This window comes from Ictalurus punctatus, chromosome 4, assembly GCF_001660625.3.
Source record: "Ictalurus punctatus breed USDA103 chromosome 4, Coco_2.0, whole genome shotgun sequence".
Classification (NCBI taxonomy): Eukaryota; Metazoa; Chordata; class Actinopteri; order Siluriformes; family Ictaluridae; genus Ictalurus; species Ictalurus punctatus.
In genome coordinates, this window is record NC_071284.1 from 34449719 (window position 1) to 34464391 (window position 14673).

Consider the following 14673-nt stretch of genomic DNA (forward strand, 5'->3'; position numbering starts at 1 on the left):
TGTCAATTGACGCATGAAGAAATGCTTGCGTGGACTCTGATCTTTCTTTCGTGAAAGATCTTTTATCTTTATACTAAACTGAGCATCATCAACATCACTGAAATATATATATCACAATAAATACTGAAAACTCACAGAATATACATTATACATCGATCTCAACTTGAATATTATTAATTATGAATATTTATTAATTATTAGTTATTATTGTTATTATCATATTAATATATTAATATTAGAGCAGTTACTAGAGATATGTTGAAGAAATTTGACAGTAAGTTAACAATGAAATTCACTCAGCTTGGTGTCCGTCATTACTCAGAGCCTATTGGCTGATTTCGGTCATGTAACTGGACTGTGATCATTTTTCCATAGCATGGCTTTATTTTAAATGGAAAATTCTGTGTCTCTGATCTTTCTATCATCCAAGTACATTTATGAGATCATTCTTCAATGCTCAATCAACAGCCGTGGATGAACAACTCCAAAAATACAGTTTTGTGACTCGTTTTTTCATTGTGGTCTTCAAATGGAAATACTGGTGTGAATTTCTAACATTTACAGATAAGGATATAACGGTAAAAATGTCATTTCTGTCCTGAAGAAAACACGTCTGGAACACATTAAACAGCACACGCATTTGTCGCAGCGTCTGATACGACAAGCCACGTTAATACACTTACCAGATTGTTTGAAGCACTTAATATAAAACATTCTCATGTCTTGGACAACATGGATTGTGTACTTTTCCCGCTCACTCTGTGACCTCCGCTGTTTTTCAGATGGGTTTTATTCATAGAAATGCGTTTTTCACCGTTGTGAAGTGACGTCACTGACGGGGGTTATTCACAGTGACATCACAGACCCAACTAATCCATAATGAAATTCATTGTTCATTATTTTAATAAATGATTATTATTGATTTTAGTGACTAGTTGTTGCAGCTCCAGTCACAACTCACCTGGCAACTTTGAATAATGAAATATTCCTTCCTCCCTTTGATTTGATTGTAGGGATTGCAGATATAATCAGAACATCTATTAAAGATGTAATACAGGCAGATCAGTCTGCCCCCAACCACCCAGTGCTGACTTCTAGCCACCCAGCCCCTCTTCTTGACCAAATAGGAGAGATAAAGGGATCATTTACATAGTCAGGAGAAGCGTTTTCATTTATGCATTTATCTAAGTGAAAATAGAAAGACTTGGTATAAAAATGTAGTGATGAATTTATTTGACTTCAAGTTCACTGGGACTAACTTGCCTATTAATACTTGAGACTTAACTGATACTTGAGGATTAAAAGCTTGGACTTCCAAGCTTTTAAATTTATATGTAATAAAATTATAACTTGTTGACACCACAGCTGTTTCTTGCTACCCAATGCCACACCTCTGGACTTTTTTGGCATTCTAGGAGTAAATGGATGTATTCTAATATTTTTTCATCTTTGCAGAAAAAGTCTCTCACTGACTCCAGTCGCACACTTTTTCAATTATTTCATTGGTAACACTACAATAAGGTCCCGTTCCTTAACATTAGTTAATGCACTAGCTAACATGACATATATAGTATTTACAACATTTATTAATCTTTGTTAATGTTACTTAATAAAAATACAATTGTTGATTGTTCATGTTAGTTCATAGTGCATTAACTAATGTTAGCAGATACAACTTTTGATTTTAAGAATGTATTAGTAAATATGGAAATGAACGAACTAAGTTGAATAAATGTTGTAGAAGTATTCTTCATTGTTAGTTTGTTAACTAATATTAACAAATGAAACCTTATTGTAAAGTGCTACCATTTCATTACCTTCCTCAATGCAAAGTTAAGTCATAAGCCATTGTAAATAAAATAATACACTCATGGATCAAACATGGACACCTGTATTACACAATATGAATTAATTAGGCCTCTTTGGCATCTGAATCCAATCTTGTTTGTAAATTTAGTAGAAGTTCATTTAATTTATTACAGACCATGTAAACAAAAAGTTCCAAGAGTTATCGGAGACACTGAGATCAAGGCCTGCATGGCACAAAAATTAAAAGACACCAGTAATATATCACAACCTATAGATACTGTGCATACCAAGATACTGATGATTGCATAATTCATAGAATCCAGTTTTGGATGTGTTCTAGGGCCGGCTGTGGGTTTGCACAGGATCTGTGCTTGTTTACATATTTGACTCTGAATGCGTAGACCAGTCATCATTTGAAAATAACAGAACCAAATCTGAAATACAGATAGAAAAGAAATGAACCTTTACCTTGACAGAATAGACTGGTGTTCGTACTGCACTAATCTTTCATTTTGTCTTTCAAACCCAAAACAGTGAGCCTGCTGGAGGAGACGCAGCAGAGGACTGAGACAACACACACGCACAAACACACACAAATGAACAAATAAACTCAACTACAATAAAAAATAAAAGCTCAATTTGAATCAATTTGTTTTAGTGTCTTTATTGCAGGAAATGTGAGCATAGACCTTACAGAAGAACATGGTGCTGTTTGGCTTGGTAAATTACTGCTTACTCAATGTGTAGTTGTTATTTAAAATGTTTTATAAAAAATGTAAGTACAAAGACTATTTTGTATTGTACACACCCACTTGTGTCTCACATGTAATCACATGGGTATCACATGGGAATTTACATGGGATTCACACATTAAACCATGAAAGTGTTCCAAAAACACACGTTTCCCATGTGCAAAGGGCATGTTCCACATGCACGTGTGTTCCACACACTACACGTGTCATTTTAACAAGTTTACACACATTAAATGTGATTATGAACATGTGACCACTTCTTACTTTTAAATGTGTTACACTGTATACACACATCATTAACATACAGACATATTCATGTGTAAAATCTCTAACAATAACTGTATAGTTTACTGTTTTGAGGAGGAAAATAAACATCTCAATGTACACTCATCTCTCCTTTTTGTATGTCGTGTACTGTATAGAAAGTGTGATCTAGTACTATTTGTTTTTGGAGGTGGGAGTGCTTGTGTAGCCCCTGTTTTGTTGCCTCTGTATATTACTGGTGTTACTGACTTGCCTCCTATTCTGTTCTGTGATGTTGTATAAACTGCCTGAAGGCTGACTTTCTGGGCTTGTGGAGTCAGTGACTGGCCCCCTGCTGCCCTGGTTCTGCTGAGTGCAATCATCATCCACAATGTTTCCTACACTACTGTACACACTGTTTCCTACATTACTGTACACGCTGTTTCCTATATTACTGTACACACTGCTTCCTACATTACTGTACACACTGCTTCCTACATTACTGTACACACTGCTTCCTACATTACTGTACACACTGTTTCCTACATTACTGTACACACTGCTTCCTACATTACTGTACACGCTGTTTCCTACATTACTGTACACACTGCTTCCTACATTACTGTACACGCTGATTCCTACATTACTGTACACACTGTTTCCTACATTACTGTACACGCTGTTTCCTACATTACTGTACACACTGCTTCCCACATTACTGTACACACTGCTTCCTACGTTACTGTACACGCTGCTTCCTACATTACTGTACACTCTGGATGTGAGTAGTTATATCATACACTTTCTGTCAAACTGTCAATCAAAGTAAAGTCGCAAATGTGAGTGAAATGGTCGCACTGTAGAGCCCCGAGTTTATCTGCAAAGTTTTTTCCTGTTCGGCGTGATGATGTTTAATGTCCCCGACAACCTCTGTAGTGCCATTTAGCATCATGTTAATGTCATGATTTCCTCTCGCGCAAGCGAAGCTCGCAGCTTCTGGAAACTCGTTTCTGGATTTTGGAATTACAAAATGACGTCATCCGTGCGCTGCTCTATGGTGACTTGCTGTAAGTTTAGGAAATGCTTCATTTGATCTGCAGTGGCGTTTTCCATCAGCGGAGGATGAACTTTAATCGTCAATATGGCAGTCGATCATGTTCATGTAATCGTGGGCAGTCAAAATCGTAATCGAGATCAATATTCGATTAACTGTGCAGCCCTAATCCACACTGCTTCCTACATTACTGTACACGCTGCTTCCTCTCTGGTGCGTCTAGTACTACTGTGAAGATCCGTTTCACTCATGTGGATTTATTATATCTGTAAAATCAAAACAGAAAAATAGTTTCAGCACTGTACCCTGCATCATTTCTCTTAGCCAGAAGCTATATTATATCTGTATTTTATTATTAAAATCATATATCTCAATAGTTTAACTACATAAACACAAGAAATATGGCATAAAAGTAGAATAACATGAAGGATGAGATTAGAAGTGCAGTGGTATTTCTGTGTAGAACAGAATCAGATCAGGTCAAAGTGCACTTCTATTAAATCAGATCCTCAGAAAGCTATTAGCATGCAGTGACGAGTTACTGTTGGGTTTAATTCTGATCCTAAATACTGAAGGTGTATTCTGTGTGCTTCTGTCAGTACGATTACCAACATGCTGCTGATTTCCATTTACATTACTCTTACACAACACTCTTACACTTACATTATATTCTACAGAAACTACACATTCTGTACTGTGTGTTAAGTTTACTGACCGTATCTGTCCTCCTGAACGCTTCAGTAACTCCTCGAGTTGTGTGACTGAATTTCCCAGTTTATTATCTCTCAGATCCAGATGTTTCAGATGTGAGGAGTTTAACTTCAGAGCTGCAGTCAGAGCAGCACAGCCTCTATCTGTTATTCTGCACTTTATTAACCTGCAGAGAGAAAAGTTTTTAGTGTCTTTACCTCACAGGATTAAATAATGATGATGTAGGCATGTATGTAACAATGAGATGCAGAAATATAATAGTAAAGTACTTGTCTACATTGCTATTGTGTATTATAAAGATCTGTGTACGGTCTGTGAAAGACAACTCTAAAGTGTAATCCTGCATCATTATAAAGTTTCATTCAGTGTGTTTCATCACTGAGTTACTCACCCCAGTGTCTCCAGTTTACACTCGTGTTTCTTCAGTAGATCACAGAGCTTCTCCACTACTGAGTCTCCTAGTTTACTCTCACTCAGATCCAGCTCTCTGATGTGTGATGGATTTGTACAGAGAGCTGAAGCCAAATCAGTGCAGGATTTCTCATTTACACTCCTCCATAATCTGCAGAAAAGGAAACAGTGTTTATTCCAACATTAGAGAAAGAAAGGATATAGAAATGACTGAAGTAAGAACACTAACACATTTCTAAATCTCTGGTTTCTGTTCTTCTATCTTATATTCTTTCTTCTGGTTTTTACCAGACTCATAGGGCTGGGTGATAACTAAAATAATAATTATAACCATTAGGGGTTTAACAATATACAACATTTAAATACGATACGATTTCAATACAGAAAAAAGCACTGCCTGAATATGTGCCTTAGGCTTCCATTTTTAATTGATGAAAATATTTCATTTCAAAATTCAAAATGTCGGATAAAATAAAAAACTGTCGGACACAACGTCCGGTAAAAATATTAACAGGAAGCAGACGTTAGATAAAGTACACTCGCAACTGCAGACCTACATAAGATCTCTGTCTGCGCTAAATACCTGTTTTAAAGTTTCTCTCCATTTTTTGTTTTTTTTAGCGGACCCATTTCACACACACACACACACACACACACACACACACACACACACACACACACGCACACACACACAGCCAAGTAAAGCGTTACAGCCGAGCTGCGTTGTTGCTGCGTTGTAGGCAAGAAGATGGAGATTAAAGTAATATAAGGTCAGAGTCTGTAATTTACACACGGCTCAGAAACCAAAATAAAACCCTTTTTGACACAGATTTGATGAGAACAAGGAGAAACTTTGCTGCAGATCGTCACTCGTAAATGTGGTGATGTGGTCAGAAGTACACGCCGCTCGACCTTGTGTAATAACATAAAAAGTCCATGTTACATTTCGCCCTGTGTTACGTCGTTCCCCGCTCTCCCCTACAATAATCACACCTTAATGCTGGTGTTTACGTGATCAGTTCACACTCTTAGACACGTAAAAACACAACATTAAATATAATGTAAGAAAATGAAACATGCTTAAGCTGTTACTGGTGTGACTCACAAGGGGTGTGTCTGAAGCACAAGGGGCGTGTCTGAAGCACAAGGGGGCGTGTGTCTGAAGCACAAGGGGGCATGTCTGAAACACAAGAGGGCGTGTCTGAAGCACAAGGGCGTGTCTGAAGCACAAGGGGGCGTGTGTCTGAAGCACAAGGGGGCATGTCTGAAGCACAAGGGGCGTGTCTGAAGCACAAGAGGCGTGTCTGAAGCACAAGGGGGCGTGTCTGAATCATGGGATTTTCTTATTCTAATGTTATTTAGTCGTTCTGTCAGAGTCACGCAGCTCTCTGTAGCACTACATGTGTTTCTGAGTCCTGCATTCTCCACTACTGAATATGAACTTCACAATCACTGCACTGACTTCTCTCTGTCTCTGTGTGTGTGTGTGTGTGTGTGTGTGTGTGTGTGTGTGTCTCTGTGTGTGTGTGTGTGTGTGTGAGTGTGTGTGTGTGTGAGTGTGTGTGTGTGTGTGTGTGAGTGAGAGTGCGTGTGTGTGTGTGTGTGTGTGTGTGTGTGTGTGTGTGTGTGTGTGTGTGTGTGTGATATTAACTCCAGTGTATTTGACACGTATTTGACAGAATTTTCCAGCTTCTATGTGCAGATGAATGTAGGATCTAGTGCGCTAGTGTATTTTCTTCTGGAAAAACATCACACTCAGGAGAAATGTTTTTATATCCCAGTACCGTCTCCTGATTCCAGATAAAGAGAAAGTTACTTACTCAGAGGAGGAAGTGCAGGTCTGATTAAGTTTAAATGTTTACAGTATTTTTGGTTAGTTGCTGTGATTTTATTTGTAAGATGTAAGTATGAAGGCTATGAGGCTGAAGTAAATATAAATAAAATGTAAAAATAATTTGGGTAATATTAGACTAATCTAAATTGACGAGATGTTTTCCTTCCCAAAAAGAGTGATTAGTGTCTGTCAGGGATTAGTGCTGATGACGTGTCAGTCACTGCAGATCAGACATTATCACTTTAGTAGTGCAGAGACAATGTATGTCACTGTTAGAAGATTTGTTGTCTTGCGGTTTGTTTTCTGGTTTAAACTCCGATATAAAGCACCGAGAATGAAAAGAAACTCAGATCAGGAGTCGGGAAAAGCAGATTTAGTGTCTTTCTATATTTTAATCTTTATTACTGATAATAAATCTAATCTAGAGAGCAATTAGACACGTTAGTTAGACATTACTAGCTAGGACTGGAAAGAGCTTTGTTCTGGTTAGTGCTTTTTATTATAAAGCTGTTTCATCACATCACTGAGTTACTCACCGCAGTGTCTCCAGTTTACACTCGTGTTTCTTCAGTAGATCACAGAGCTTCTCCACTCCTGAGTCTCCTAGTTCACGCCCACTCAGATTCAGCTCTCTGATGTGTGATGGATTTGTACAGAGAGCTGAAACCAAATCAGTGCAGGATTTCTCATTTACACTCTTCCATAATCTGCAGAAAAGGAAACAGTGTTTATTCCAACATTAGAGAAAGAAAGGATATAGAAATGACTGAAGTAAGAACACGAACACATTTCTAAATCTCTGGTTTCTGTTCTTCTATCTTATATTCTTTCTTCTGGTTTTTACCAGACTCATAGGGCTGGGTGATAACTAAAATAATAATTATAACCATTAGGGGTTTAACAATATACAACATTTAAATATGATACCATTTCAATACAGAAAAAAGCACTGCCTGAATATGTGCCTTAGGCTTCCATTTTTAATTGATGAAAATATTTCATTTCAAAATTCAAAATGTCGAATAAAATAAAAAACTGTCGGACACAACGTCCGGTAAAAATATTAACAGGAAGCAGACGTTAGATAAAGTACACTCGCAACTGCAGACCTACATAAGATCTCTGTCTGCGCTAAATACCTGTTTTAAAGTTTCTCTCCATTTTTTGTTTTTTTAGCGGACCCATTTCACACGCACACACACACACACGCACACACACACACACACTTACAGCCAAGTAAAGCGTTACAGCTGAGCTGCGTTGTTGCTGCGTTGTAGGCAAGAAGATGGAGATTAAAGTAATAGAAGGTTGGAGTCTGTAATTTACACACGGCTCAGAAACCGAAATAAAACCCTTTTTGACACAGATTTGATGAGAACAAGGAGAAACTTTGCTGCAGATCGTCACTCGTAAATGTGGTGATGTGGTCAGAAGTACACGCTGCTCGACCTTGTGTAATAACATAAAAAGTCCATGTTACATTTTGCCCTGCGTTACGTCGTTCCCCGCTCTCCCCTACAATAATCACACCTTAATGCTGGTGTTTACGTGATCAGTTCACACTCTTAGACACGTAAAAACACAACATTAAATATAATGTAAGAAAATGAAACATGCTTAAGCTGTTACTGGTGTGACTCACAAGGGGGCGTGTCTGAAACACAAAGGGGCGTGTCTGAAGCACAAGGGGCGTGTATGAAGCACAAGGGGGCGTGTCTGAATCATGGGATTTTCTTATTCTGATGTTATTTATTCGTTCTGTCAGAGTCACGCAGCTCTCTGTAGCACTACATGTGTTTCTGAGTCCTGCATTCTCCACTGTGTGTGTGTGAGTGTGTGTGTGTGTGTGTGTGTGTGTGTGTGTGTGTGTGTGTGAGATATTAACTCCAGTGTATTCTACACGTATTTGACAGAATTTTCCAGCTTCTATGTGCAGATGAATGTAGGATCTAGTGCGCTAGTGTATTTTCTTCTGGAAAAACATCACACTCAGGAGAAATGTTTTTATATCCCAGTACCGTCTCCTGATTCCAGATAAAGAGAAAGTTACTTACTCAGAGGAGGAAGTGCAGGTCTGATTAAGTTTAAATGTTTACAGTATTTTTGGTCAGTTGCTGTGATTTTATTTGTAAGATGTAAGTATGAAGGCTATGAGGCTGAAGTAAATATAAATAAAATGTAAAAATAATTTGGGTAATATTAGACTAATCTAAATTGACGAGATGTTTTCCTTCCCAAAAAGAGTGATTAGTGTCTGTCAGGGATTAGTGCTGATGACGTGTCAGTCACTGCAGATCAGACATTATCACTTTAGTAGTGCAGAGACAATGTATGTCACTGTTAGAAGATTTGTTGTCTTGCGGTTTGTTTTCTGGTTTAAACTCCGATATAAAGCACCGAGAATGAAAAGAAACTCAGATCAGGAGTCGGGAAAAGCAGATTTAGTGTCTTTCTATATTTTAATCTTTATTACTGATAATAAATCTAATCTAGAGAGCAATTAGACACGTTAGTTAGACATTACTAGCTAGGACTGGTAAGAGCTTTGTTCTGGTTAGTGCTTTTCATTATAAAGCTGTTTCATCACATCACTGAGTTACTCACCGCAGTGTCTTCAGTTTACACTCGTGTTTCTTCAGTAGATCACAGAGCTTCTCCACTCCTGAGTCTCCTAGTTCACGCCCACTCAGATCCAGCTCTCTGATGTGTGATGGATTTGTACAGAGAGCTGAAGCCAAATCAGTGCAGGATTTCTCATTTACACTGTTCCATAATCTGCAGAAAAGGAAACAGTGTTTATTCCAACATTAGAGAAAGAAAGGATATAGAAATGACTGAAGTAAGAACACGAACACATTTCTAAATCTCTGGTTTCTGTTCTTCTATCTTATATTCTTTCTTCTGGTTTTTACCAGACTCATAGGGCTGGGTGATAACTAAAATAATAATTATAACCATTAGGGGTTTAACAATATACAACATTTACACTGTTCAATAGACTACAGAGGGAGGAAAGAAACGATAATTAGTGCCTTATTAAAAAATGAAATATACATGTATAACGTAATACTTTCTGAACGCGCTGTATATACCTAATACACTGTAGTTTAATAATAATATTTATAATCATTTAAATATATTAATACATATTCAGAAAGTCTTTCTAAATGAATTATAAATGACTGAAGAATATTAAACTCCTAAAAGATTATTAGTGTTATAATAAATGTGGACTATTTAAAATGTACAGGTTAATTACTCACTTTAGTTTCTGCAGGTTACATTTAGGATTCTTCAGGAAATCACACAGATTTCTCACTCCAGACTCTCCTGCTTTATTCCTGTTTAGATCCAACGCTCTCAGGTGTGAAGGATTTAAAACCAGAGCAGAAGTCAAATGTGACCAGTCATCTTCTGTAATACTGCCTCCTTTATACAACCTGGAGAGAGAGAGAGAGAGAGAGAGAGAGAGAGAGAGAGAGAGAGAGAGAGAGAGGGAGAGGGAGAGAGAGAGAGAGAGAGACAGACAGAGAGAGAGGGAGAGAGACAGAGAGAGAGAGAAGGAGAGAGAGAGAAGGAGAGAGAGAGAGAGAGACAGAGAGAGAGAGAGAGAGATTCAATACCTCTTTATTCAATCAAAGCAGGACTATGTACATCTTGATGCTCTGATGCAGAGCGTATAAATACACACACACACACACACACACACACACACATACTCAAAAGCATAAACATGTTTTAGTCCAACACAGTCCCAAAAATAAGAGCATTCTCCACTACTGAACATAAGACATCTTTGAGACACCATATATGAGTGAACTCCTCTACAATATTTGTGGTTTTGTAGAAAGCAAAATCGAGATTTAATCTGGCCTTTACCATCCTGACAAAAACCGTGTTTGCATCACAATCTGATGACTCCTCAACTTTGTTTCTTCTAGTAAGATAAATTGTACTCGTACAAAGTTCAACAGTTGACCTTTCCTTCTCTCCTTCTGACTGTATCTAAACCCAAAAATAAACAGCTGCTTGGAAAATTTTTCCCCAAACATCATGAACATTTGTTGTAGCAGCTGAAACAAGGTGTGTAGTCTGGTGCACTCTGAAAAGCAGTGATAGACCGTTTCCCTCTGCAAGCAAAAAGGACAGTTATCTCTTACACTGGGGTTGATCACAGAAATAAAAGCATTCACTGCCACAATACCGTGTAAAATTCTCCACTGTAAATCTCCAACCCTTTTTGTCAACGGTGGTTTGTATAGCGCTCTCCATGCAGGTTTGACTTCACTGTCGAGCCCTAAATGGGCTCTCCAAGGAGTGTCAACCCTGTCACGTAGTTTGCTTTTATTCAACACTTTTACAAATACAGAGTACATAAGTTTCCCCCCCATGGCTTCCAACCTGTTTGTGGCGGTCTCTCTGGACTCCAACAGCTGTCCTGTACAGTCTTTAAAATCAGGAAGGAGAGTCACTTCAGGGAAGGGTTCGTCAGCATTTGGGTGACAGTGTCCATTACAGTAGTTGTTCAGCAGAGACAGTTCCGTTTTTGTGAGCTCGCGCTTCCATGTGTTGAGCAGTTTGCTTAAGACCCTGGTGGAAGTAATGCCTACATGAGAGGCTAGACCTGCAGCATTGATCAGACCGGGTCCACATCGCTCGACCACATGTCCAAGCGTGACAATCCCAGCTGAAACGAACAACTGCATCACAGAGGGTCCTGGTACGCGCTCCACGCTGAAACGAGTCCCATGCACCACCGGTTCCTTCAGTAGCCACGTTAGGGTCTCACCGCCTGGTCTTCTCTTTTTGTGGAGCATCACCCACACAGTAAACAGTCCTTGGTAGAACTTTGGAAGATTTTGAAGTTTGTGAGAAGTCAGGTCCATCAGCCACAAAGACTCAGCAAGACCCAAATTCCGAACTCGGGTCAATATGGTTTGGGCCAAGGGTCTCCAGACAAGGTCTCTGGGCCCAACAAGGAGCCTCTGAATAAACTGGAGTCGGAAGGCGGCGCCCCTGCTGGCGAGATGGATGAGTCCCTGCCCTCCTTCCTCCTTGGGTAGAAAAAGTACGCTTTGCGGGACCCAATGCAAACGGTCCCAGAAAAAGTCCACCAATGCCGCTTGTATTTTAGCCAGCAGTTGTGCTGGAGGGTCTACGCATGCTAAGCGGTGCCACAGCATAGACGACACCAGATTGTTAATCACAAGTGTGCGACCCCTCAGAGACATGTGCGGTAAGATCCATTTCCATTTATTTAAACGCCCTTCCACCTTCTCTAAAACATTATCCCAATTTTTCCTCACAAAAGTATCATCACCGAGATAAACACCAAGATACTTGAAACCGCATTTGTTCCACCTCAGCCCTGCAGGTAAAACCAGTTTCTTACACAACTCATCGCCAAATGTTATCGCTTCACTTTTTCCCCAGTTAATTTTTGCAGAGGACATTACACCAAACTCATTAATGCCTTCTACAAGGGTGTCAATATCTTCTTGTTTCTCGGTGATGATAACGACATCGTCAGCATAAGCAGGTAATTTAAAAACTGTTTCACATCCAGGAAGGGTTACACCTGAAAGAGACTGTCTTAATCTGTTTAGGAGAGGCTCTATGGCCAAGGAGTACAGCATGCCGGATAGTGAGCAGCCTTGTCTGACTCCTCTCTGAACCTTAAAAGGAGCGCTTAAACCACCGTTGATCTTTAAAATACTCTCAATGTCACTGTACAAGACTCGCACCATGTTTATAAGACCCGAGCTGAACCCGAACGCATCTAGTGTTTGCCATAAATATTGATGTTCAACTCTGTCAAAGGCCTTTTCCTGATCTGGAGAAATCAAGCAGGAATCACAGCCCAATGACTTGGAGAGGTTCAAAACATCGCGAATTTGAATGATGTTATCAGATATCAACCTGTTGGGTATGCAGTAGGTCTGATCGACATTGACAACATGCTCCATAACTTGTCTCAGCCTCATGGCCAACACCTTTGATAGAAGTTTGTAGTCAGCGCTGAGAAGTGCCACTGGCCGCCAGTTTCTGATCTCCTGTAAATCTCCTTTTTTAGGGAGAAGAGTAAGGATTGCCCTCCTGCAGCTCAATGGTAGTTGCCCCTTGTTCAAACTGTCTCTGAGGACAAGCAGTAGATCCTCTCCGATCACAGGCCAGAATGCTTTATAAATGTCCACAGGAAGACCCTCAATACCTGGTGCCTTACCGCGCTTTAGGCTCTGCAATGCAGAAAGTAGCTCAGCAGCAGTGATTTGAGCTTCCAGCTCTGCGTTGACCTCCTCTGAAACCTTGGGTAAACCCTCATAAAAGGACTGCGCCACCTCTGGTTTCTCCTGGAACTCTTTCCTGAAAAGCTCTTCGTAGTAAGCGGCTGCACATTTACGGATCTCCGCAGACTCCTGTAGCAGGTGCCCGGTGCTGGACCGCAGAGAGTGCATGAGCTTCCTCTGTCCATTCCTGCGTTCAAGGCCAAAGAAAAAGTGAGAGGGTGCATCCATCTTTACGACATTTTGGTGACGAGATCAAACCAGAGCACCTTGAGCAGAGAAACCCAACAGGTTAGATAGAGCTGATTTTTTTCCTCTGGAGAATTTTTAAATGCTCTCCTTTTCTAGAGCGGTTTGCCAAATCTTGCAACTTCACTATTTCACTCTCCAAGTTTTTCATGGCCCTCGTCATATCTCTTGTGACATTGAGAGTGTACTGTAGGCACAGCTGTTTGATCTTACCCTTCGCTATGTCCCACCACTGTTGTAGAGAAGTGTATTCGGACTTTGTTTTCGTATAACTTCTCCAAAAATACACAAAAATATCCTTTAAAGCATTGTCAGACAACAGAGACACGTTAAAATGCCAGTAGGCGCTATTACATTTCACACCCTTGATAAAGATGGAAGCCTGGACAAGGGAATGGTCTGAGACACCGACTGGGTGTATTGAGCAGCTTCTCAGTATGTTGCTCTGATGTGCGAAGCAGTAGAATCTATCAAGCCTTGCCAAAGACAAAGAGTTATCTTTCACATGAGGCCAAGTATACTGACGCTGAGTGGTGTGGAAAAGCCTCCAAACATCACACAGATCATTCGCATCGATTAATTTAACCAGACATCCCTTACTGGCTCCATGTGGCTCCGGGTGGTTTCTATTCAGCACTGCGTTTGCAGTGCAGTTAAAATCACCACCCAGGAACATGTATCCGTCGTCACCACAATTACTAATAACAGTGTTTAAAGTGTTTAAGAAGACCACCCTTTCTGTGCCTACAGTTGGAGCATATACATTGATAAAAATTAATTTGACATTTTCGAATACAGCTTGTATTTTTAACAAACGACCCTCAATGATTTCCTCAGTTACACAAGAGATGGGTAAAAAATCTCCAGAAAACAAGATCCCAACCCCTCCGCTGTTACTGCTCTTATGACTGAGAAATGTTTCCCCGTCCCATTCCTTCTTCCATGCAGTTTCGTTACCAGCTGTGCTATGTGTTTCTTGTAAGAAAATGACATTTAGCTTCTTAGCCTTGAACAAGCTGAAAAGGGACGCTCTCTTCACATCCTCTCTAGCACCGTTAATATTCAAGGATCCCAGCTTTATGTCACACATGGCAAATAATAAGCTGCAAACAAACAGAAGCGTGAGACTGAGACAAAATGGGGAGAAAACGAAATGCGAGACACTTAACCATCCTTCACCATTTTCTCTCTGACTTTCGTCATCAGGTTTTTGAGACGATAGCCGTCTTGTTCACTAAAAGTGGGTTGATCGGTGCTTTCCGTGTTCTTCATAAACATTTTAACAGAATCAAGGAACATTTTCAGATCTGGGAAAAACTCCTCAAC

General features: G+C 39.7%; 1 protein-coding gene across 22 annotated transcripts in view; it reads right to left on the reverse strand.

Moving 5' to 3' along the window:
• The window catches only part of LOC108264472 (protein NLRC5), a 94340-nt gene that overhangs the window by 35947 nt on the left and 43720 nt on the right, over positions 1–14673 (reverse strand). For 21 of the 22 annotated variants that reach the window (XM_053678267.1, XM_053678281.1, XM_053678285.1 and 18 more), the window contains one exon: positions 10078–10254. The exons of the other annotated variant lie outside the window; for it this stretch is intronic. In XM_053678267.1, coding sequence (XP_053534242.1) covers positions 10078–10254 — 177 coding nt within the window. The remainder of the gene's footprint in view (positions 1–10077; positions 10255–14673) is intronic. 22 annotated transcript variants of the gene reach the window in all.